This window comes from Salvelinus fontinalis, chromosome 1, assembly GCF_029448725.1.
Source record: "Salvelinus fontinalis isolate EN_2023a chromosome 1, ASM2944872v1, whole genome shotgun sequence".
NCBI lineage: Eukaryota > Metazoa > Chordata > Actinopteri > Salmoniformes > Salmonidae > Salvelinus > Salvelinus fontinalis.
In genome coordinates, this window is record NC_074665.1 from 60,169,229 (window position 1) to 60,196,365 (window position 27,137).

The 27,137-nt window shown below is 42.6% G+C and overlaps 1 protein-coding gene across 5 annotated transcripts in view; it reads left to right on the forward strand.

Moving 5' to 3' along the window:
* LOC129858946 (tau-tubulin kinase 1-like) overlaps positions 1 to 20,988 on the forward strand; it is a 37,629-nt gene extending 16,641 nt beyond the window's left edge. For all 5 annotated transcript variants that reach the window (XM_055928198.1, XM_055928222.1, XM_055928214.1 and 2 more), the window contains 3 exons: positions 6,573 to 7,122; positions 15,136 to 17,144; positions 17,392 to 20,988. In XM_055928198.1, coding sequence (XP_055784173.1) covers positions 6,573 to 7,122; positions 15,136 to 17,144; positions 17,392 to 17,845 — 3,013 coding nt within the window. In that variant the 3' untranslated portion in view covers positions 17,846 to 20,988. The remainder of the gene's footprint in view (positions 1 to 6,572; positions 7,123 to 15,135; positions 17,145 to 17,391) is intronic.
* Positions 20,989 to 27,137: the final 6,149 nt, after the last annotated feature.

The window sequence follows — 27,137 nt, forward strand, 5'->3', positions numbered from 1 at the left end:
AGTCCTCTTCTGGCTGTGCCGGGTGGAGATTATAACAGTACATGGCCAAGATGTTCAAATGTTCATAGATGACCAGCAGAGTCAAATAATAATAATCACAGTGGTTGTAGAGGGTGCAGCGAGTCAGCACCTGAGGAGTAAATGTCAGTTGGCTTTTCATAGCCGATCATTCAGAGTTAGAGACAGCAGGTGCGGTAGAGAGCGTTGAAAACAGCAGGTCCGGAACAAAGTAGCACGTCCGGGGAATAGGTCAGGGTTCCATAGCCACAGGCAGAACAGTTGAAACTGAAGCACCAGCACGACCAGGTGGACTGGGGACAGCAAGGAGTCATCAGGCCAGGTAGTCCTGAGGCATGGTCCTAGGGCTCAGGTCCTCCGAGAGAAGAGAAAGAGAGAAAGTGAGAGAGAGAATCAGAGGGAGCATACTTAAATTCACACAGGATACCGGATAAGACCGGATAAGACAGGAGAAATACTCCAGATATAACAGACTGACCCTAGCCCCCCCACGCATAATTTCTGGAGGCTGAGAAAGGAGGGGTATGGAGATATTGTGGCCCCGTCCTACTATACCCCCGGACAGGGCCAACCAGGCAGGATATACCCCTACCCACTTTGCCAAAGCATAGCCCCCACACCACTACAGGGATATTTTAAACCACCAACTTACTACCCTGAGACAAAGCCGAGTAGCCCACGAAGATCTCCGCCACGGCACGAACCCGAAGGGCGCCAACCCAGACAGGAAGATCACGTCAGAAACTCAACCCACTCAAGTGACGCGCCCCTCCTCGGTACGGCAATGAAGCTCACCAGTAAGCCAGTGACTCAGCCCCCCCATAATAGGGTTAGAGGCAGAGAATCCCAGTGGAGAGAGGGGAACCAGCCAGGCAGAGACAGCAAAGGTGGTTCGTCACTCCAGTGCCTTTCCGTTCACCTTCACACCCCTGAGCCAGACTACACTCAGTCATAGGACCTACTGAAAAGATGATTCTTCCATAAAGACTTTAAGGTCAAGACCGAGTCTGCGTCTCTCACATGGATAGGCAGACCATTCCATAAAAATTTAGCTCTATAGGAGAAAGCCCTGCCTCCAGCTGTTGCTTTGAAATTCTAGGGACAATAAGGAGGCCTGCGTCTTGTGACCGTAGCGTACGTGTAGATATGTACAGCAGGACCAAATCGGATAGATAGATAGGAGCAAGCCCATGTAATGCTTTGTAGGTTAGCAGTAAAACATTGAAATCAGCCCTAGCCTTAACTGGAAGCCAGTGTAGAGAGGCTAGCACTGAAGTATTATGATACATTCTAGTCAAGATTCTAGCAGCCGTGTTTAGCACAGACTGAAGTTTATTTAGTGCTTTATCCGGGTAGCCGGAGAGCAGAGCATTGCTGTAGTCTAATCTAGAAGTGACAAAAGCATGGATTAATTTTTCTGCATAATTTTCTGACAGAAAGTTTTTGTTAACGTAGATGGAAAAAAGCTGTCCTTGAAACAATTTTGATATGTTCGTCAAAAGAGAGATCAGGGTTCAGAGAAACGCCGAGGTCCTTTACAGTTGTATTTGAGACGACTGTACAACCATCAAGATTAATTGTCAGATTCAACAGAAGATCTCTTTGTTTCTTGGGACCAAGAACTAGCATCTCTGTTTAGTCCCAGGGTCCTTAGCTTAGGGATGAGCTTTGAGGGCACTATGGTGTTGAACGCTGAGCTGTAGTCAATGAATAGCATTCTCACATAGGTGTTCCTTTTGTCCAGGTGGGAAAGGGCAGTGTGGAGTGCAATAGAGATAGCATCATCTGTGGATATGTTGGTGTGGTATGCAAATTGAAGTGGGTCTAGGATTTCTGGGATAATGGTGTTGATGTGAGCCATGATCAGCCTTTCAAAGCATTTCATGGCTACAGACGTGAGTGCTGCAGGTCGGTAGTCATTTAGGCAGGTTGCCTTAGTGTTCTTGGGCACAGGGACTATGGTTGTCTGCTTGAAACATGTTGGTATTACAGACTCAGACAGGGAGAGGTTGAAAATGTCAGTGAAGACACTTGCCAGGTGGTCAGCGCATGCTCGCAGTACAAGTCCTGGTAATCCGTCTGGCCCTGTGGCCTTGTGAATGTTGACCTGTTTAAAGGTCTTACTCACATCGGCTGGAGAAAATGTGTTCACACAGTCGTCTGGAACAGCTGAGGCTGTCATGCATGTTTCAGTGTAACTTGCCTCAAGGCGAGCATAGAAGTTATTTAGCTCGTCTGGTAGGCTCATGTCACTGGGCAGCTCTCGGCTGTGCCTCCCTTTGTAGTCTGTAATAGTTTGCATGCCCTCCCACATCCGACGAGCGTTGGAGCCGGTGTAGTACGATTCGATCTAAGTCCTGTATTGACGCTTGGCCTGTTTGATGGTTCGTCGGAGAGAATAGCGGGATTTCTTATAAGAGTCCCACTCCTTGAACGTAGCAGCTCCTTGAAAGCGGCAGCTTAAAACCCAAAGAGCAAGCAATTCAGAGGCAGAAACACAGTGGCTAAGACAAACTCCCTGGAACGCAGGAACCTAGGAAGAAAGCTAGAGAGGAACCAGGCACAGAAGGGTGTCCTGTCCTCTTCTGGCTGTACCGGTGGAGATTTAAGAGTACGTGTGACCATTAAGACCAGATGGTTTTTTCAAAATGTTCAAACGTTCATGGATGACCAGCATGGTCAGATAGTAACCATGATGGCTATAGAGCAGCCATGCTCAACAGGCGGTCCGGATCCGGACCCAGAATGGGGTCAGTACGGATCGCAGGTCCTGACACACAAAGAAAAGAAGAGAGATAGAGGGGGATTAGTGGGAGAATACGTTAGATCACAGTACACCAGATAAGACAGGCTGACCCTAGCCCCCTGGCACATACAAGCTATTCTCAGCATAACTACTGGGGACTGAGACACATGGGTCAGGAGACACTGTGGCCCCGTACAACATCACCCCTGGACGGGGCCAACCAGGAAGGAGTTAACCCCAACCACTCTTCCAAAGCTCAGCCCCCATACCACTTAAACCTAGAACCGCCTGACCTTTCAGCCTATAAGTACCCACTAGAGAACCTTGCCGGTCCTCCTCTTTAGCATATGCATCAGATGCATATAAATCTGCAAGATGCAGCAAACATCATATTTGTGTAAATATAGTGCATTTGGAAAGTATTCAGACCCCTTGACTTTTTCCACATTTTGTTACATTACAGCCTTATTCTAAAATTGATTAAATCACCCCCCCCCCCCAAATCAATCTACACACAATACCCCATAATGACAAAGCAAAAACAGGTTTTTAGATTTTTTTGCAAATGTATAAAAAAGAAAAATCTGAAATATCACATTTACATAAGTATACAGACGCTTTAATCAATACTTTGTTGAATCAACTTTGGTAGCGATTACAGCCTCGAGTCTTCATGGGAATGACGCTATAAGCTTGGCACATCTGTATTTGGGGAGTTTCTCCCATTCTTCTCTGCAGATCCTCTCAAACTCTGTCAGGTTGGATGGGGAGCGTCACTGCACAGCTATTTTCAGGTCTCTCCAGAGATGTTTGATCGGGTTCAAGTCCGGGCTCTGGCTGGGCCACTCAAGGACATTCAGAGACTTGTCCCGAAGCCTTTCCTGCATTGTTTTGGCTGTGTGCTTAGGGTCATTGTCCTGTTGGAAGGTGAACCTTCACCCCAGTCTGAGGTCCTGAGTGCTCTGGAGCAGGTTTTCCTCAAGGATCTCTCTGTACTTTGCTTCGTTCATCTTTCCCTCGATCCTAACTAGATCACAGTCCCTGCCACTGTAAAACATCCCTACAGCATGATGCTGCCACCACCATGCTTCAACGTAGGGATAGTGCCTGGTTTCTTTCAGACGTGATGCTTGGCATTCAGGGCAAAGAGTTCAATCTTGGTTTCATCAGACCAGAGAATCTTGTTTCTCATAGTCTGAAAGTCTGTAGGTGCCTTTTGGCAAACTCCAAGCAGGCTGTCATGTGCCTTTTACTGAGGAGTGGCTTCCGTCTGGCCAGTCTACCATAAAGGCCTGATTGGTGGAGTGCTGCAGAGATGGTTGTCCTTCTGGAATGTTCTCCCATCTCTACAGAGGAACTCTGGAGCTCTGTTAGAGTGACCATCGGGTTCTTGGTCACCTCCCTGACCAAGGCCCTTCTCCCCCGATTGTTCAGTTAGACCAGGCGGCCAGCTCAAGGAAGAGTCTTGGTGGTTCCAAACTTCTTCCATTGAAGAATGATGGAGGCCACTGTGTTCTTGCTGACCTTCAATGCTGCAGAAATGTTTTGGTATCCTTACCCAGATCTGTGCCTCGACACAATCCTGTCTCGGAGCTGTACTGACAATTCCTTCGACCTCATGACTTGGTTTTTGCTCTTACATGCACTGTCAATTGTGGGACCTTATATACACAGGTGTGTGCCTTTCCAAATCATGTCCAATCAATTGAATGTATCGCAGTTGGACTCCAATAGAAACATCGCAAGGATGATCAATGGAAACAGGATGAATCTGAGCTCAATTTTGATTCTCATAGCAAAGGGTCTGAATACATATTTAAATAAGGTATTTCTGTTTAGTTTTTTTATACATTTGCCCCAAAAAATTAAAAACCTGTTTTCGCTTTGTGAATATGGAGTATTGTGTGTAGATTGAAGATTTTTTTTTTGAAAAAGTCAAACGGTCTGAATACTTTTCAAATGCACTGTTTATTTTAAAAAATAACAATAGTTATTTGTTTAGATAGAGTCATGGAAATGTTTTGTGTAATTCTACAAAGTCATGCACATTTGTGGCCTGCTGGAGGTCATTTTGCAGGGCTCTGGCAGTGCTCCTCCTTGCACAAAGGCGGAGGTAGCGGCCCTGCTGCTGGGTTGTTGCCCTCCTACGGCCTCCTCCACGTCTCCTGATGTACTGGCCTGTCTCCTGGTAGCGCCTCCATGCTCTGGACACTACGCTGACAGACACAGCAAACCTTCTTGCCACAGCTCGCATTGATGTGCCATCCTGGATGAGCTGCACTACCTGAGCCACTTGTGTGGGTTGTAGACTCCGTCTCATGCTACCACTAGAGTGAGAGCACCGCCAGCATTCAAAAGTGACCAAAACATCAGCCAGGAAGCATAGGAATGAGAAGTGGTCTGTGGTCACCACCTGCAGAATCACTCCTTTATTGGGGGTGTCTTGCTAATTGCCTATAATTTCCACCTTTTGTCTATTCCATTTGCACAACAGCATGTGAAATTTATTGTCAATCAGTGTTGCTTCCTAAGTGGACAGTTTGATTTCACAGAAGTGTGATTGACTTGGAGTTACATTGTGTTGTTTAAATGTTCCCTTTATTTTTTTGAGCAGAGTATATAGAAATCACAATGTTTTACCTGCATGTGACTCTGAAGGAGGATTTGATAAAGCGATGCTCCTTCACATGCATCTGTAAATTACAAGATGCACCCATCTCTTCATGTACAATTTAACAACTGATAGGCCTAATATTGTCACTAATTAAATTATTGTCAATATAATCTTGTGTATAGGCTAAGTCTTATTATGTGTGAAATTAGTTTCAGTATAGTTTTGGTATAGTTTAGATGTAGTTTTGATGTGCAGGCTGACTTGCATCGGTGGTTCCAGCTCATCAAGTTGGATGCAGTCAAGGATATGTTTTGCATTATTCTAATGTCCCACTGCAACACACAGCATGTTTTCGTTTCCCTTACAATACATTTGATTAGTAATAGAGTTATAGTAAATAAAACAGTCCTGTAACAGCTTCCTTTTACAAATGAAAATGTAAAAGAGAATGGTATTAACCCGCAAAGCGTGCGGTCAAATTATTAACATGAGTGCCAACGTTGATAAATAGGCATAACACAAACTCATCATTACACTATTGTTGTTTGAAATTAAATCGCCCTCTTCGCCCTCCTTATCATTCAGTTAGGCCTAATTTAAATTCAATTATGAAGTAAGGTGCACAAGTATCGCCCATTCATCCATTTGTCATTCATTAAGTGAGGAGAGAGAAGCATTAGCCCCTGGCTGGGTACCAGAATCCTACAGCACATTATCTTGGCTGATAGAGTTAGGAATAGGTGTGAAAAAAAACGGTAAAAAGGCTCCAAATACATTTCTGTTTGTGATTTTAAAAGTCTGACAAATTAGCAGTGTAAAATACAAACATTTAGGAAAAGTCAGGGAAGGAGCAGGACATCGTTTTTTTTTTGGTTGATTCTTTTATTTATTTACAAAATTAAATTAAAATTTAAAGGCGGTTCTAGTGTTAAGGGATGTGAACAGACACAAACTTACTACCCTGAGACAAGGTTGAGTATAACCCAGGAAGATCTCCCCCACTCACTCACACACACACACACACACACACACACACACACACACACACACACACACACACACACACACACACACACACACACACACACACACACACACACACACACTGAAAACGCATTAAAACACAACACACATACATACACACAGTCAAATTACCAAGGTTTTGGACAGTGATTTTTTTTGTCTCCCCACCAGGTCTCGTATGGACATCTTGGGATCCCCGTCCCGCTACGTGCACTCCTCCCAGCCGGCCCAGATGCACTCCCTGGAGGGAGGAGGTGGGGACCGGCAGGGTGGCGGTGGGAGACCAGGCCAGGAGGTCTCCGTTGCCTCCGCGGCTGACCCCGAGGCCCACAGTAACGCCTTCATCCGGTCTGTACCACTCGCCGAGGAGGAAGACTTTGACAGCAAGGAGTGGGTGATCATTGACAAGGAGACTGAGCTCCAGGACTTCCTGGGTCTCCTGGGCCCGGGTGCTGAGCCCACCACCTCGGGGCCCACCACCGATGAGGAGCCCGAGGAGCTGAAGCCCCTGGATGAACTGGAGGAACGGAGGAGGTTACGGGGAGCTGTAGGTGGAGAGGTGGTGGTGAGGCCTAAGATGCGAGCAGGAGGCATAGTGGCACTTCCGGAAGGGGAGGGGTCTAATGGGGCTAGTCCTGGACACTCGGGTTATCACACTCTGCCTCATAGCCGTGGACAAAGACCACGGCCGCAGTCGGAGCACTTTGGAGCTCAAGGACAGGTAAGATCAAGGGACTGCGGGGTGGAGAATTGGTGTGTGTCTTGGTGTGTGAGTGTGTTTGTATGGGTTGGGGTCCATTTGAACTGAATTGAAATTCTAATTAAATTTAAATGTACTTGGCCACCTGTCTGTCTTCGTCTGCATCTGTGTTCGTCTTTCTGCGGGTATATGTCTATGTTATCTTGGGCCGTGGGCCATTTCCTGTTATTTCTTGTGTCGACAATGTAACTGGACACAATTTGAATGAATCATATACTTATTCTTAATCTTCTCAGCCATTGGTAGTTACTTTTTGAAGGTCAATTTATGTACACCCAGTGTTAATTTGACCAATAACAGTGCATTACATAGCTTACTGTATTTTTTTACTCTATTTTTGCTTCATCTATCCACTGACTAAAGCCTATAATTACCAAGCTGTCATAAAGTCAATGGTTAATGTTTTATTTATACCGGTAGTATTGTATTTAATAAGTCATCCAGTGTGTGCAAGAGGACTGCAGATTCCTATCTCCTATGAAGAATGAATTCCCTCCATTCGGGATACACAGCTGTGCAAGTGAAACACACTTCATGAAGCACAGCAGTGTGGAGGAACAGTTATCTTCAATGGTTAAATTCTGGCCATAGTTTTAATAGCATTCATTTTGGCAGCTACTGAAATTGGTGGAGCGAAAGTTCCTTGTAGTATGCGTTTTTTATTGATTTAACCATGATTGTCTCATTGATACAAAGAGTTATTTTGCAAGAAAGACCTGTTCAAGATAGCAGCCAATTCAACCATTTTGTGCTGATGATGCAATATTATGCTGTTGTGTGAATACATGTTCTGATAGAAGATATGTTATGGCTTAAGACAGTAAACTGCTCCAGACAGTACACAAAAACTGTTTCACAAAACAAGTAGGGATATGTTTCTCCTCTCTCTCCTCTCTCTCAGCGCCAAGTCAATCTCAGCCCCTCGGAAACCCCATTAAATATCTTGCCAGAACAACTCTGGCCCTGTGCCTGCATATCCATATCCAGTGACAGTCGGCAAACACTGAAATGCTCGAACATCTCTTTTTATCCATTCAAAATAAAACCCAACCCAAACCATTGTGCTTCGGTCTCGTTTATCCCTCCCTAAAAAAAAGAAATTGAAAAAAGAGATCCCTCCCCTTATATTTCTGCTGTATGTGCGTGTGTGTGTAGTGTGCTCACTACAACATGCACACAGACACACAGAGACCCAGACATTCCCCTGCCAGCAGAGATAGAGAAGAGACGGAGTCTTCTTGGCCACCCCCCCCCGCCTGATGCCTTTCTCCTCCACTCTTATTGGTCTTTTTCAGTTGGAGGAGGACAGGCCCCACCCCCACCACTCTTTCCCGAGGCCCAACCAATTGAGGAGATTGGCGTCGTACGTGTTCTCGTCCTCTACCCTGGAGACGGAGCAGTATCCCCATGGTAATTCGGAAGCTGGGGCGTTGATCCAGAGAAGCCGCTCCGCCGAGAGCAGCCCCGCCCGTCTCCCCTCGCGGCGCCACATACCCCTGGTACCCGGCAGCCCCGGGGTGCCGCGACCCAGACACTCTGTCCTCAACCTGTCCCGACTCCAGATACAACAGATGCTGGCCAAACTAATGAATAAGACGTGATCGGATAAAAACCCCAGTAAGGGTTGTAGCTAGCATTTTGTGTAACCACATGCAGCGCTTTTTCCCAAACCACAACAACAACAATACATTCTGCTCCCTCCTCCACCTCGTCACAGAAATAAACACAATCCTGGCTATATCTAAGTGGACTGGAGGGTTTAACAAAAGGGAATATTACAACAACAATTACTTTTTTATTTATTGTGCAATAAACTGGGGCCGGCCCTGCCCGGCCTGTACACTGTGCTCCAGATAAGCCTGTGGGCCTGTAGATCAGGAATAATATGATCGGGTTTCGTCCTTCTGGAGGAAATGCAGGCAAGGTCACTGGATACGAACCCCAGGCTCCTAAAATGGCCACTCCACGAGGCATACAGCTCAGTGGATATTGTGGATGTGGAGGGAGAGAATAGAGCTGGGAAGATAAACCGAAGATTATCAACACAGACCATAACGATCACTAATCGCAGGCATTTTGCTGATATTGTTCATTACGATAAGTAGCCTATACTAGAGAAATGTGAAGTTTGAAATGAAATAAATTTGCTAATATGGGTGATTGTATGGAGCGATTTTAGTGCCAACAGAGCCAAATTCTTAGTTAGAAAATTAATGTAACATGCAACATTGGCTTCAGAAACCGCCAGAAGTTTCTACCACAGAGAGAGTTTGATTCTGTCTGTTCTCCTCTACCTGTCCTGGCTGGCAAAGTACCAGGATGTTGTCTCTGGTTTTGAATCTGAATTCAGAGAACTGAATTTGAAAACTGAATCTGAACGCATCTGAGAAGTTGAATATATGAAACTTTGATCAACTTGAAATAATAGTTTGTAAACGTCATACACAGACAATGAATGGAATATCGGAATATCTAAATATTGAATTTGAATATTCAATTAAATTGAAAATAAATTTTAAATATTCATTCAATTCCGTTTCAAATCATGAAATACAAGTTCAATTTATTAATTAAATGATTAAATTTGTGCATTGCAAATTCAAAAATATTCAATTCAAATGCAATATCCTAATACAAATAAAAAATTATGGAATTCAAATACAATTTCTGTTGGCACTGCAATCACTCCATGTGATTGTTAATGGCACAATTGATGGCTACAACCAAGTTAGTAGTAGTAGTAGTTTAAAGGAGAATAAAACAACTGTGGTGCAATTTCATGTTATAAACTTATCGTTCTTTTTATCGTTTTTGCATTAATTTAGGCAATTTATCGCAATATGGATTTTTGTCAATATCACCCAGCTTTAAAAGAGAGACAGAGGGAGAGATAGGTATTGTGAGAAAAGAGAGAGAGGAGAGAGAGAGAACGATCCACATGTTTCAAAAACTTGTACACCACAGACACGGTACACTCCACTTTACTGTACATTCCACTTTACTGTACACACCACTTTAATGTACATTCCACTTTACTGTACACACCACTTTACTGTACATTCCACTTTACTGTACACACCACTTTACTGTACACACCACTTTACTGTACACTGACATTTGTTTTTTGAAAGATGCTGTTTTTATTCAAGTGCTGAGTACTGTAGCTTTGTTAGAGGTAGACTTTTAGGAAAAATCGTTTTCTGCTCATTTCTGCTCTGCCCAGGCTTTCATCTGCACATGCTTAATGTGCTTTAGGACTGGCTTTTGTGTGTGTGTGTGTGTGTAGGGGGGATAAGTATTATTCCACTCCTACTCATTATTATCATCATCCCCACAAACACTACTACCCTCTTCATCCTCATGTATTGTTCTTGTTTGATCAAGTTTAAGGTTTTGTTATTTAAAATAGCAAAGCATAGCAAAATGTTGAATGGCTATTCCGGATGCTGCTTTATCATAGTCAATGTGCCAGGATGGTGAGATGAACAGAGATGAATTCTATATGATTGTTTACTGTCTGAGGGTCAATTATGGGTCAGTATAGGCAATAGATTGATAGGCAATAGATTGATAAGCAATAGATTGATAGGTAATAGATTCCACCATTTTAGTGGAATGCTGCTTTGTCTTACCGCATATAAATGTTTATAACATGTATGTAGAATGCCTATAACATGTCTATAATATTGTATTATTCATATGCACACAAACAACTGCATCTGGTTTTTTCATGTCAGTTTTGACAGTTTTACCAGTGTTACCAGCAATAATTATTCATTTTTCATAATTTTATAGTTTATAATGTTTATTATTGTCAATCATTTAATTTCTCTTGCCTTTGATACTGCTGTTTGGACTCTGGATAGAAGACACAGATCTTGTTGCTTCAAGAACATGCCTTCATTTTGCTGCACCAGTCACAACTATAGATTGTGTGAAATGTCCATATTGTCAATATTTGTTGCTCACTTATGTAATTGTTTAAAAGGAGGGGATTACGGATGAAATTCAATTGAACCTGTCCTAGCAATGTTTATGCAATGTTTGTTTACAAACATATCTACTTGTGAGACGAGTCTACCTGATAATTTTAGTAGATTTGACTTTTTTTACAAAGTAGAACGGAATTTCCGAACTCCTTTAGTAATAATTGTTTCATGACAGGATAGGAGCAGAAGAAGGGAGACAGAGTAGAGGGAGCAGAAATAGCTCATGCGAGGATCAAACTGGGATCCATTCTACAGGGGGATGAAGGCCTTCAGTGCATTCGGAAAGTATTCAGACCCCTTGACTTTTTACACATTCTGTTACATTACAGCCTTATTCTAAAATGTATTAAATCGTTTTTTCCCCTCATTAGTCGACACACAATACCACATAATGACAAAGCAAAAACTGTTTTTTAGATTTTTTTGCAAATGTATAAAAATAAAACAAACAGAGAATACCACATTTACATAAGTATTCAGACCCTTTACACAGTACTTTGTTGAAGCACCTTTGGCAGCAATTACAGCCTCTTGGGTATCAAGCTACAAGCTTGGCACACCTGTATTGGAGGAGTTTCTCCCATTCTTCTCTGTGGATCCTATCAAGCTCTGTCAGGTTAGATGGGGAGCATCGCGGCTCAGCAGGTTTTGTTTGTTTGATCGGGTTCAAGTCCGGGCTCTGGTTGGGCCACTCAAGGACATTCAGCGAAGCCACTCCTGCATTGTCTTGGCTGTGTGATTAGGGTCATTGTCCTGTTGGAAGGTGAACCTTTGCCCCAGTTTGAGGCCATGAGCGCTCTGTAGCAGGTTTTCATCAAGGTTCTCTCTTTAGTTTGCTCTGTTCATCTTTCCTTCGATCCTGACTATTCTCCCAGTCCTTGCCGCTGACAGCATGATGCTGTCACCATCATGCTTCACCGTAGCAATGGTGCCAAGTTTCCTCCAGAAGTGACACATGGCATTCAGGCCAAAGAGTTCAATCTTGGTTTCATCAGACCAGAGAATCTTGTTTCTCATGGTCTAAGAGTCCTTTAGGAGCCTTTTGGCAAACTCCAAGCGGGCTGTCATGTGCCTTTTACTGAGCAGTGGCTTCTGTCTGGCCACTCTAGAATTAAAGGCCTGGTTGGTGGAGTGCTGCAGAGATGGTTGTCCTTCTGGAAGGTTCTTCCATCTACACAGAGAAACTCTGGAGCTCTGTCAGAGTGACCATCGGGTTCTTGGTCACCTCCCTGACTAAGAACCTTCTCCCCTGATTTCTCAGTTTGGCCGTGCGGCCAGCTCTATAGGAAGAGTCTCTTGGTGGTTCCAAACTTCTTTCATTGAAGAACAATGGAGGTCACTGTGTTCTTGCGGACCTTCAATGCTGCAGACATTTTTTGGTACCCTTCCCCAGATCTGTGCCTCGACACACTCCTGTCTCGGAGCTCTATGGACAATTCCTTCAACCTCATGGCTTGGTTTTTGCTTTGACATGCACCGTTAACTGTGGGACCTTATATAGACAGGTGTGTGCCTTTCCAAATCATGTCCAATGAATTGAATTTAGCACAGGTGGACTCCAATCAAGTTGTAAAAACATCTCAAGGATTATCAATGGAAACAGGATGCACCTGAGCTCAATTTCGACTCTCATAGCAAAGGGTCTGAATACTTATGTAAAAAACGTTTATTTTAAAAAAAATTAACATTTGCAAACAAATCTCAAAACCTGTTTTTGCTTTGTCATTATGGGGGTATTGTGTGTATATTGATGAGGGTTTTTATTTATTTAATCAATTTTAGAATAAGGCTGTAACGTAACACATTATGGAAAAAGTGAAGGGGTCTGAATATTTCCATGAATGCACTGTATATGGTTCCAGAGGCGAGAGTATCATCCACATGCTTTAGGCCAGTAGTAGTAGGATTTAACTATAGAGATCCAATAAACATTGATTGATGCTCAATGTTAAATTCAAGTCTTCCTTCCATCAAATCTAAGCCAAAATGACACCTATGTCGATGAAACTTTGCAAGTAAACTTGATTGGAGGTACACAACATATTCCCTCCCTCTCATTATGATCCATTTGTATTCTAATTCCTAATTGGATTTAACAGTACCCAACACCGCTCTGTCATTTCATTTGACCGTGGGAAAGGAAGAGCTATGCTGCGTAAACACCACAATGCAGGTTTAATTGAATTGAGACCATATATAGATTGTATAGTGAGCAAAAAATATCTTATAATACACTTGCCTTTTTGGTCTTCCATCAATTTCACTTTTTCAGAGATCTAATAATGAAACACTGAATGTATTTCTCAACCTCTGGTTAAGCTCAGTTCTGAGGCTGTATGTATCCAGCATCTCAGAATACAAGTGCTGATCTAAGGTCAGGTACCCCCTGTCCATGTAATCTTATTAGTTAGGATTTAAAATGGAAAATGTATCCTAGATCAGCACTCCTTATCTGAGACGCTTTGTGAATAGGGGCCCTGATCTCAGTTCAGTTCTCACAATAAACAATAATGGTTGCCACTTTGCTTGAACTATATTTTGTCAAGTCTGATTTGTATTTGATATGTCCTTGTATACGTTGGTCTAGAGTTTATCTTCTGCACTTTGGTTTATTTCCTAACCAAAAAAGGATACTCACGGATCAGTGATTACCTTAGTAGGCTTAGTAACCATGTGTTAAAAACATGTATGTCAAACATTTTGTTTGGCTGTTAACGTTGAAATGCGTATTGGGAGTTTTCCTGCCGAAGCATTTTCATGTAAAATGACATGCAATCATATACTGTAATGATGCTGCTTTAGCCTGTATTATGTTGCCCCAGTCTTGTGTGTACGTCAGAGGAGGCTGGTGGGAGGAGCTACAGGAGGACGGGCTCATTGTAATGAATGGAATGGTACCAAATATCAAACACTTGGAAACAATATTTTTGACTCCGTTTCATTGGGGACTCTTCTATGAAAGTCCTTCCTGACGCAAATTCTTCCTAGGATGTATAATGGTTCGCAGTACTTGCTTATTATCTCCTCCAGTTCATTGCAGATAATGTACGTGTGGGATGGGATGGCATGGGAATGTGTAAGATAATACAGTACCAATCATTATTTTCTAACACTTTTGAGTGAATGTAAAAGATGTCAACCATTATTTGAACAACATCGTGATCTGTGAGTTTCTTTCTCAGTAAAGGAGGACGGGACAGTCCCTATCGCCTTTTGTGAATATATTATAAGCATTTGTTTTTCTATCGCAATAACCCTGTAGAGTCATGTATTCCATAATGTATTTAAAAGCATGTATATCAAGCAATCTTTTTCAATAAATGTTTAAAAACATGTATATTAGTACATTGGTGGATCAACAACATTGCAACACTGATGTCAGCATGTCATGTGATCTTGTATATCTGCTTCACACCTGTACATTAATTTGATAACACACTGTTTTTAATCATGGCTACACCTTGGCCACACTTGAAATCAAACCTGGTTTGAGCAATTTAAAAGAAAACAGAAAACATAACATGTACATACAGACAGTATGGACTTTCTGTGCCTTTTCTATCCGTGGATGTAAACTATACTAGACAATCCTCAGACGCTTGTATACAACCAAAATATGATTAAAGGATTTGGGGAAGTACTTTGCGGAAATGTTGTCTTTGCTTGAGCTGTTTTGATGCAATGATAGTAATTTTAAACGTATCTGAATTTTTCTAATAGATTCATATTTTTAAGGTCATACACTGGTTCTGCTCTGCAACTGTTTACAGGTGTCTGCGTTTGTTGACATGTACTAAAGTCTTTGTGACGGTGCTCTTCAGATATGTTTGTTCTGTTTCATTTCAGTAACACATTGTTAGATAATACATCTGATATTTCATTATTATATACTGTATGTATTATGTCCTAGGCTTCAGGGAAAGTGTTTCCTTTTCTTTAATACTCATGTACTACAGCCAGCCTCTCTCTTTGTCATATGTTATAGGCCCAGGAGCAGATCAACACATACCAGGTTGGCAGTGTGGAGGACCAGAGAGAGAGACCTGACCTTACCATGCTGGCCCAGCATCGCATACATCGGGTGGACTTCCTCTCTGCCATGCTCACCGCCACCCTTCCACCTCTCCAAACCTCTTTTGAGGTTGGTTCCGGAACCCTTGTTGAGCAGGATCGTGATGGGGATATGAATGGGGCCGGGGTTGGGTCCAGCGGTGTTGGGAGCCCCAAAAGCAGCGAGCACAGCCAGGAGGGTGATGATGGAGCGCCCTCTACTCTCCTTGCAGACGAGCCTCCTCTGGACTACCCTCACCGGGTCTCTACGGGAGTGGGGTTGGGGGGTGATCCGGACCTGGAGCTGGAGGAAGGCTCCAAGACCCTGGTGCTCTTCTCCCCTGGAGACATGAGGAAGTCCCTTGCCGTGGTGGGCGATCTGCCCCCGGACAATACCGGGAGCCACCAGGGGACCCTGGCTGCCGTCACACCCCAGTGCGAGAGAGCCCTGGGAGCTCTGGGAAGCCTGCTGGACGTGTCTGAGCCAGGTACTCTGTCCTCCCAGCTGAAGTCCGAGCCCAAATCGTCTTTGACAGCCGTCACTTCCATCCTGGTCAATATGGCGTCCAATGTGGTTGCTCCCACTAGCACCTCCCCTCCTTTCACCAAAGTGGAGCGTACATTTCTCCACATTGCCGAGACCACCCACCATAATGTGATGAGCTCCTCGGGGGCCCTGCAACCCAGGCTGCTGCTCCCCGGGCTGGTTGAGGAGCCCACAGCTGAACAAGAGTACTGCTTGGAGGGAGATAAAGAGGAGGATGTCTCCGATGGAGAGAAAGAGAAAGGTAGGGAGAGCAGATCCGATGGGGACCTTTCAGAAAACGACGTTGAGAAGGGGACGGAGAGGGAGTCTGAAAGTGAGGTCCCAAAGACATACAACGTACACAGGAGGGAGAGTGGATCAGAAGGTGACGTCTATGAGAAAGTCGAGGAAGGGGACGAAGAGAGCAGGCTTGAGGAGAACATTCCAGAGAGCGACGAGGAGGATGAGAAAGATGAGGATGAGGAGGAGAGAGATGGTAGGTCCAAGGGGGAAGTTCCAGAGAGAGAAACCCCAGGTTCCCCAGATGGAAACATGGCTAAGGAGGAGGAGGAAGAAGATGTTGCAAACAAAGAGGTTGACGAGTTAATCTCTACAGAAAAAGAGAAGGAAGAAGAGACGGAACTTGGGGCGGAGGCTCCGCCAGAGAAACAGTCAAACCTCTCCTCTCCCATTCTCTGTCCCTCTGAAGAACCTGAAGCCGAGGATGTCCTGGTCGTTTCCACAGACACCAAGTTATACTCTGAACAAGAGGATACCCCTATTGCTGTTTCCCCTGAGAAGGCGCCTGCCCAAGATGTGACATTGGCAGAGATGGAAAACCAGGTCCAGCTCAAACAAAACATTGAGGCTTCTCCAAAAGAAGATCCTAAGGACTCTGGTGATCCAGAAACATTGGCAGTGCACCAGGTGGAGAGCAAAGAAGTGGCAGAGACTAGCAAACAAACCAGGCCTCGCAAACTGAGCCGAATCCCGGTTCTCTCCCGGTCTGAGGAGGACACTGGCTCAGACCAGGACCAGTCGGCGGCGTCCCAGTCACTCAAGACTCGTCAGAAGGCCAAGCAACCTCACCTAGCCCGGCTGGTCATGGAAAGGACACAAGGTCGTATGCTAAGACTGGCTTCTGTTTCCTCAGCTTCGTCTGCGGATGATGGCTGTAAAGCAGCAGCAGAGACTCAGTCGGAGGAAGACACCCATGATGAGGACGACTCTCTGCCCAGGAAGGAGAGGGGTGTTGGCTGGGAAAGGGAGAGGCGTGGGGGGCGTCAAAGAAGCAGGATACCCCGTCCCGTCACACCTGTTAAGCTGCAGGGTCCCTCTGTTACAGCATCTGATGCCATCTCCCAAACTGGCACCAATTCTAGTGTCCACAAGCCACATCTTTCAACTGTATATACTAGGTGGGTTCAGTTATAACATATCTGACAGGAAACACATGCTCTTATCAATTGTCAATCTATAGGGGCTCAAGCCAAGACTGTGTTGTTCACCCTGTCCTTTGAATAATATTCTGAATGGATAATAATATTCATATTATTTGAAAGACTCCATGTTATAAACTCAAAGCATCATTCTAGAACAGAATTGAGGATTCAAAGCATCATTCTAGAGCTTTGACTATTTCTGTGTTGTGTCTCTGTCTTTCAGGCATCAATCTCACAAACCCAGGATCCCAAGCATGAATGTTCCACTGCACCAGAGATCCCAGACTCTGCAATCCCGACATGGACCCGGGGCTGACTCCTCCCTATTCTCCACCTCCCGAACCCCCCTGCGTGGTGTCATCTTCCGAGCCCCTCACTCTGCATTCCCCTCCCCCCGTAGCCTCAGCACCTCCCCCCGCAGCTACTCCACCTCCCGGACCGACAGCCCCTCCCCTCAGCGCCCACGACGGGGGGCTGCAGTCACAGAGGTCCGTAGGCAGCTCATATCTGTGCGGGCGCAGACTGCACTTCCGCTAAAACCCAGACCGCCTCAGACCGAGGACTCCTCCACCACTGGGATGCCCAGAAGGCGAGGCAAATTTTACCCATCGTCATCTACATCCACACCCACTAAGGGGAAGTTAGATGCTTCTGAGAGCAAGACAGCCACCAGATAATATAGGCTAGCCCAGGGCAATCTATCTATCAGTCTATCCAAACTGCACTTCACACACCCGTTTATCTACTGTATGTCAGAGTAACTCCACAATCACAAACGTGTTTGTCGCAAATTGTGCAAAAACGCTTTGTTTTAACTCTCAGCTTAAGAATACAAAGAGGGGTCTGCTTCAAATTACAATTAAGCCCAAGAACAAAGGAAGTAATAGGGAGCACTAGGCAGCGGTGTGACCCCCAATGCTGCACAGACTAGGGAAATGGGTGTTACTAACCTCCTTCTGCAGCTGAGGCCTCCCTGCTCCAGTCTAGGAACATGTTCCTTAGCAGGGTTCGAATTACACATTGACTCTTGATGGCTCTGCACGACAATGGTGCCCAATGTCCATGTCGTTGGCAAATTTGGGTTCCCCTAGCCCCTCTGTAATTAAACCCTGATCCTGGAGGAATCTAATGGAGTCTGACTCAGTACAGCAGCCCTCAAAAGCCTTAATAAGACCTGTTCTAAGACCTGTTCTTATCTGCTCCTCCCATCACAAACGCTTCCAGGGACAAAACAAGAACTGTAACAGGAGAGCAGCAGCCTCATCTGATCTTACTGACTAGTTTGCTTAAAGAAGTGCTTTAAATTAGAATGATCATGTGTGATATGAACATAATATATAGCTAAATTATAGGATTCACTTTATATAGGTCAGATCTCAGAAGTAATTTAGGTAACACTTTATTTGACGCTATTTCTTATGAAGGGTTATCAACTGTTGTATTGCTTTACAAGCATTCATAGCACCTTAAAGATTAAGTCAAATAAACTGTACAATAAAGCAATAAGGTGCCAGAGACTGTTATATATCATTAATATCTCTCATGCCTTATTACCTGTATTGTAAAGTTTCACAATGCTCACTGACTGCATCTATGAGCTGCATTCATGATCTTAAAGCGTTATAACACATAAGGGGAATCAAGTAAAGTTTTACCTTCATGTACATAAGAATCAGATCTGAAATGGTGTTTGATTATAAAAAGGCAATGTGCAGTTTACACTTGGCGTTATTATTTCTCTCTCACACCCAATCAGGGACTATCACAGCTGGTAAGTCTGCATTTGGAGTGAAAAAGTGTGCCGTATCTATGATAACCATTATAGAGTATTTATTATACAGTCTTATTAAGCCCTACGAATGCATCTATAAAGTGCTATGAATGTGCTTATCAGACAATATAACACTTCACGAGGAACTGCTTCAAGTGTTACTAAATGTTACCTACAGTAGGCCTATATCACCATTTGAAATAACGGTAATACTACATTAAGTAAAGTATTACAGAAAATAAGTGTCATTATTACTCTTTCTTTGTTCATTGAGATAGAACAGGATTTTGGGGGGAATCGAAATTAATGCGTTTTGCAAGATAAAGTCGATGTATCTACTTGTGGCTTTGTAATGGTCCGCATGTGTTCTTGTCTACCTCGGGAGATGGTTTCACCCAGATATGATCACAAGTGGCTTTTCTTCAAGGGAATTCACTGGATGTACCCAGAGATTAACATTACGTCCCAAATGGCACCTTATTCCCTATATAGTGCACTACTTTTGACCAGGGCTCATAGGGGACTGTTAAAAAGTACTGCACTAAATGGGGAGTTGAGTGCCATTTTGGGCGCATATTAAATGAGAAACAAATTTGAAGATAGATACTGTGGAATGTGTCCAAATGAACATGATTCAGCTAATACGCATGAATGGGGGGTGCTAGCTATACAGTTTCACAGAATCCTTACTTCAGGTGTAAAATCATCAGTCAATCATTCACATTTCAGAGATTTAGCTAATTCCTTGTTTTTTTTCAGTTACAAAGAACTATTATTCTGAACATGTGTGTCCCCTTACTACATGCTGCATATTAAAAACGTCACTGTAGAATAGTATTTATTTTGCACTTTAAATGTCACTGTTTATTTGTCTTTTCTCACTGTTAGTCTGCACTTCACATAAAACGTGTTACCATTTAACTTACGGAAATCATAATTTCTCTCAACAAATGACAAGGATAATGCAACTCACAATATAGCGATACATCTACAATAGTACAATGCAATGTTTTAAAATGTATTTATTTTGCTTTGTACAATACCCCAACAACAATACACCAACAAAATGTTTTGTGCAATTTAGTAAGACATGCAATCAGGTAGAGCTGCTATGTGATGTGTCACTCATTCACAGTTTAATAAGAAGCCATTTCATTGGCTCACACCAATAAAAGTTTGCTTTTGATTGGTCCATCTATAGTGTGCACCAATCAGCACTTCTAAGAAATTTGCCATGCCTGCCATTGAAATATACTGGTGTTCCATAATAATTTACCCATAGTGTATTGTACATAATATAGTTACTTCTTGAGACAAGAAGTTATTTTTATTTTTATTTGATAAATCAAGTCTTTAGAAAAAATGTGTAATTGCATTTGTTTCATTTACTTTCATTTTCAGAAGTGTCAAATTGTTGAATGAGACCTCAAGCTTTAACGATACTGCTTCATTCAAACTAACAAGTCAAAATGTGTTTAACATTTGTGTGGTGTTAAATATACAGCATTTGTTTAGTTTGACATTATTCAAAATAATGTTTGGTGAGAGAGAGAACTTATGGAAAGTTATCAGAACAAATACTTGCAGCAATGACAGACTACAACATTCATAATTAAATGCGGTATGTAAATTGAAGTGCAACGAAATGCTAACCAATCAAGGGTATTACGGACTACATGTACCTACATTTTAAAGAACATCAAGATAAAGTATCCGATGTAAACAGTAAACTTGTACATGTACTTAATCTTTAACTTTGATTAAAGATCTATCTAAAAACAAAAGTAATGAATCGATGAATACATAAAATGTTGGTAGGAAGAGGGAGAAATGATATTATTCTGTTATGGGTACATTCAAGACGTTTTCTGTCCTCAATCCACGTTTACTTATCTGGACTATTGTTCTTCCCAATCTAGGATGGACTTTGCATGAATGTGTTTCATGAGTTAAATCATTATCAAATAAACTGCTTATTATATGAACTAGCTTGCTGACAAGTTATCCATTTCATCAATGATGACCGACAATAAAGACCTGCTTCGTTCATGTTGGTATTGACCATTGTCTTGGTTTGAATCGATTGTCTTGTTTAGGTCACCAACATGGATACCCTACATGTAGATTTCTTGCATTATGGTGGCATATACATTTCATATTGGTTTTCCAAACTGGTATTACACCTTTTATATATGTAACATGCACAACATTCTAACAATCGTTGCAGTGAAATTATGAACTGAAATGTGTCTAATGTATGCTATGGTTTAAAAGAAATCAAACAAATGGCTAATATTCTTTGTTTAGATGTTCTATGATTTTATTAACATGTAAAGGATAGAGTGCCACCTAGTGAAAAAGATGCACCTTTGCTTTTGTTCTGTTCACATCATAGTCAAGTACAGTCACGTCTAATATTATTGGCACCCTTGATAAAAATGAGCTAAAAATAGATATTCCAAATACTGAGCTATATTGTAAGCTTTAATAAATTGGGAAATTATCTTATTTTATACTAACACAGTTGCTCAGAGACAGACATTTTCTTTAACAAGTAATTTAAATTAAAGGTTAAAAAAAGATATGGCAAAAAATGATTGGCACCCCTGTTTTCAATACTCTGCCACCCTCCCTGTAATGGCTGTCCTCCTCCTCTTCAGACGAAGAGGAGGAGTAGGGATTGGACCAAAGTGCAGCGTGATATTTGGACATAATGAACGTTTATTCAAGAAAAGACGAAACACAAAAATTCTTCAACAAACTACAAAAATAAGAAAACGACGTAGACGAGACCTGAACATGGAACTTACATAAAGACACGAAGAACTCACGAACAGGAACAGACTACATCAAACGAACGAACAAACCGAAACAGTCCCGTGTGGTGCAACATACACAGACACAGAAGACAACCAAACACAAACAAACAGTGTGAACAGCCTACCTTTATATGATTCTCAATCAGAGGAAAAGTCAAACACCTGTCTCTGATTGAGAACCATATAAGGCTAATTACAAACCACCTAAACATAGAAACACAAAATATAGAATGCCCACCCCAACTCACGCCCTGACCAACTAAACACATACAAAAATAACAGAAAACGGGTCAGGAACGTGATACTCCCCTTGCAAGGATAACGGCACTGAGCCTTTTTCAAAAATATTTTATGAGATTAGATAACACACTGGGAGAGATCATTCCTCCACACAGACTCTTTCCAGATCCTTTATATCCCTCATCTGCACTTATGGACTCCACTCTTCAATTCAAACCACAGGTTTTCAATGGGGTTCAAGTCCAGAGACTGATATGGCCATTGCAAAGTTGTGATTTTGGGGTCAATTAACCATTTCTTTGTGGATTTTGATGTGTGCTATGGGTTATTGAGGCAACCCGTTTTTTTCCCTAAAATGTCCTGGTACTTGGTAAAGGAAGTTCATGATGCCGTTGCCCTTTAAACCTGTTCAACTCTGAGTGGTTGTTTTGGACCAGGGAGTTTGGGGGATGTATCATTTGAAAGCTACAGTCCTTGTCTTTTTGAAAGTTGAACTCAGGTCTTACTGCTGGCAATGTCATAAGAATCTTCCCCCACCGCCCCCCTCCTCATGAACGCCATAAATCATGTGCTATGGTCATATTCATAGTATATGCAATGTAGGTCAAGTCACCAAAAGTGCCAACATTTAGTATGCATGGAAAGGGTACACCCTGATGGTCATTGTAAAGCGATGCATTTCCTTCTCCATCCACATTACTTTGTGTGCATCCTCCACATGTGTCGTTGTTCTAGCTCGTTGTTTACAATAGGAAAAGTAAATAGGAAAATAAGATTGTAAGATTTCCTCACCTGTCTGTGTCTTCTTTTTTTCAACAAACTCCAAAAATTAAAAGGCCTGATGACTAAGGTCATTTTAATATGTCAGGCTTGAAAATCCATTCGGCCATTTTGGCACAGTCACTCAAATAAAATAAAATAAAATGTTATTGGTCACATACACATGGTTAGCAGATGTTAATGCGAGAGTAGCGAAATGCTTGTGCTTCTAGTTCCGACTGTGCAGTAATATCTAACAAGTAATCTAACAATTTCACAACAACTACCTTATACACACAAGTGTAAAGGAATTAATAAGAATATGTACATATAAATATATGGATGAGCGATGGCCGTGCGGCATTGGCAAAATGCAGTAGATGGTATAGAGTACAGTATATACAGTTGAAGTCGGAAGTTTACATGCACTTAGGTTGGAGTCATTAAAACTCGTTTTTCAACTACTCCACAAATTTCTTGTTAACAAACTATAGTTTTGGCAAGTCGGTTAGAACATTTACTTTGTGCATGACACAAGTCATTTTTCCAACAATTGTTTACACACAGATTATTTCACTTATAATTCACTGTATCACAATTCCAGTGGGTCAGAAGTTTACATACACTAAGTTGACTGTGCCTTTAAACAGCTGGGAAAATTCCAGAAAATTATGTCATGGCTTTAGAAGCTTCTGATAGGACAATTGACATCATTTGAGTCAATTGGAGGTGTACCTGTAGATGTATTTCAAGGCCTACCTTCAAACTCAGTGCCTCTTTGCTTGACATCATGGGAAAATAAAAAGAAATCAGCCAATACTTCAGAAAAACAAAAACAATTGAGCAATTTCCAAACACCTGAAGGTACCACGTTCATCTGTACAAACAATAGTACGCAAGTATAAACACCATGGGACCACGCAGACGTCTCACCGCTCAAGAAGGAGACACGTTCTGTCTCCTAGAGATGAATGTACTTTGGTGCGAAAAGTGCAAATCAACCCCAGAACAACAGCAAAGGACCTTGTGAAGATGCTGGAGGAAACAGGTACAAAAGTATCTATATCCACAGTAAAACAAGTCCTATATCGACATAATCTGAAAGGCCACTCAGCAAGGAAGAAGCCACTCCTCCAAAACCGTCATCAAAAAGCCAGACTACGGTTTGCAACTGCACATGAGGACAAAGATCGTACTTGTTGGAGAAAGGTCCTCTGGTTTGATGAAACAAAAATAGAACTGTTTGGCCATAATGACCATCGTTATGTTTGAAGGAAAAAGGAGGAGGCTTGCAAGCCGAAGAACACCGTCCCAACCGTTTTTGCACAAGGGTGGCAGCATCATGTTGTGGGGGTGCTTTGCTGCAGGAGGGACTGGTGCACTTCACAAAATAGATGGCATCATGAGGAGGTAAAATTATGTGGATATATTGAAGCAACATCTCAAGACATCAGTCAGGAAGTTAAAGCTTGGTCGCAAATGGGTCTTCCAAATGGACAATGACCCCAAGCATACTTCCAAAGTTGTGGCAAAATGGCTTAAGGACAACAAAGTCAAGGTATTGGAGTGGCCATCACAAAGCCCTGACCTCAATCCCATAGAAAATGTGTGGGCAGAACTGAAAATGTGTGTGCGAGCAAGGATATCTACAAACCTGACTCAGTTACACAAGCTCTGTCAGGAGGAAGGGGCAAAAATTCACCCAAGTTATTGTGGAGAGCTTGTGGAAGGCTTGTGGAAGGCGAAACATTTGACCTAAGTTAAACAATTTAAAGGCAATGCTACCAAATACTAGTTGAGTGTATGTAAACTTCTGACCCACTGGGAATGTGATGAAAGAAAGAAAAGCTGAAATAAATCATTCTCTCTGCTATTATTCTGACATTTCACATTCTTAAAATAAAGTGGTGATCCTAACTGACCTAAAACAGGACATTTTTACTAGGATTAAATGTCAGCTATTGTGAAAAACTGAATTTAAATGTATATGGCTAAGGTCTATGTAAACTTCCAACTTCAACTGTACATATGAGATGAGTAATGTAGGGTATGTAAACAGTATATAAAGTGGCATAGTTTAAAGTGACTAGTGATACATTTATTACATCCAATGTTTAATTATTAAAGTGGCTAGAGATGAGTCAGTATGTTGGCAGCAGCCACTCAATGTTAGTGATGGCTGTTTAACAGTCTGATGGCCTTGAGATAGACGCTGTTTTTCAGTCTCGGTCACAGCTTTGATGCACCTGTACTGACCTCGCCTTCTGGATGATAGCGGGGTGAACAGGCAGTGGCTAGGGGGGTTGTTGTCCTTGATGATCTTTTCTTTGGCCTTCCTGTGACATCGGGTGGTGTAGGTGTCCTGGAGGGCAGGTAGTTTGCCCACGGTGATGCGTTGTGCAGACCTCACTACCCTCTGGAGAGCCTTACGGTTGTGGGCGGAGCAGTTGCCGTACCAGGCGGTGATACAGCCCGACAGGATGCTCTCGATTGTGCATCTGTAAAAGTTTGAATGAGTGTGAGTGTTTTCGGTGACAATGTTTCCATGTGGTAGATACCACTCCATTGACTCTCTTCCAGATATTATTATGAGCCGTCCTCCCGTCAGCAGCCTCCTCTGCTTTACATGTTGCGTTTATATTTTTGTTCAGTGTATATTCAAGCTGGAGAAGGTAAAAACAGAATGTTGTGATTCAACAAGTACAGAAATTGTTACAGTAAACGAGAAGCTCAAATATGAACTAAACACAAGAAGTCAACAAATAGGCAACAACAAGGTGGACATCATGAGTTGCATGAGTTTCTAGTTAATCATTTTTTTAAATCGCTTTGGTGCAATTTCACAAGTATGTGGTACATTTTCACTACTGTAGTACAAAACACAAAACAGATCATCAAGAAGGCATTTGTTTCAAAAGTCTAAGCATATTTTTAATTGATTAAGTACAACACACAAAATCATGTAGTCACTTTTCCCCAAATTTAATCAGTGTTTCATCTAGAAAGCTATATTTCACATTGCAATACATGTTCATATAAAGTAATTGCCTTTCACAATGGGAATCAAACCAGCAGTCCCCAGTGGGACCTCAATGGGAATCGAACCCACAACTCTGGTGCTGCTAGTGTGAACCCACTGGGAATCAAACCCACAACTCTAGTGTTGCTAGTTTCAGTCTTATGAACTGAGCAACGTACAGGACCACTACAATACATAAGTACAATACAATGCTGTAACATGCAATACACAATTACAATACAGGTGGAAGATGTATAATTACCTCCTTCAGGCCATGGATGAGGCATGCAATGACATAATTTTTATGTCAGACTTGAATTCGCCATACCAAAGGGTTTTTCCCCAGGTGCATGAACAATGAGGATATTTACTGCCATTTCGATGAGAACCTATGCCCAACTGCTCAAGCCAGGCTTGATGCAAACTAGTGCCTGCTAAACATAATGTTTCTTTCATTTGATTACATTGTGAATCATGGCTTCAATGATCACACATTTGATCACATATGCAATAGAAATGATGGAAATTTGTTGTTCAGTCAATTTGAATGGTTTGTGCAAATGTATTGCCTCGTGAAAACCGTGTAATGTACTGTAATTTGCAGTACTGAGGAATACTAAACTCAGCAAAAAAAGAAATGTCCCTTTTTCAGGACCCTGTCTTTCAAAGATAATTCGTAAAAATCCAAATAATTTCACAGATCTTCATTGTAAAGGTTTTAAACACTGTTTCCCATGCTTGTTCAATGCACCTTAAACAATGAATGAAAAGGCACCTCTGGAACAGTCGTTAAGACACTAACAGCTTACAGACGGTGTGCAATTAAGGTCACAGTTATGAAAACTTAAGTGACTGACTCTGACTCTGAAAAACACAAAAAAAGATGCCCAGGGTCCCTGCTCATCTGCGTGAACGTGGCTTAGGCATGCTGCAAGGAGGCATGGGGACCGCAGATGTTGCCAGGGCAATAAATTGCAATGTCCGTACTGTGAGACGCCTAAGACAGCACTACAGGGAGACAGGACGGACAGCTGATCGTCCTCGCAGTGGCATACCACGTGTAACAACACCTGCACAGGATCGGTACATCCGAACATCACACCTGCGGGACAGGTACAGGATGGCAACAACAACTACCCGAGTTACACCAGGAACGCACAATCCCTCCATCAGTGCTCAGACTGTCCGCAATAGGCTGAGAGAGGCTGGACTGAGGGCTTGTAAACCTGTTGTAAGGCAGGTCCTCACCAGACATCACCGGCAACAACGTCGCCTATGGGCACAAACCCACCGTCGCTGGACCAGACAGGACTGGCAAAGTGCTCTTCACTGACGAGTCGTGGTTGTCTCACCAGGGGTGG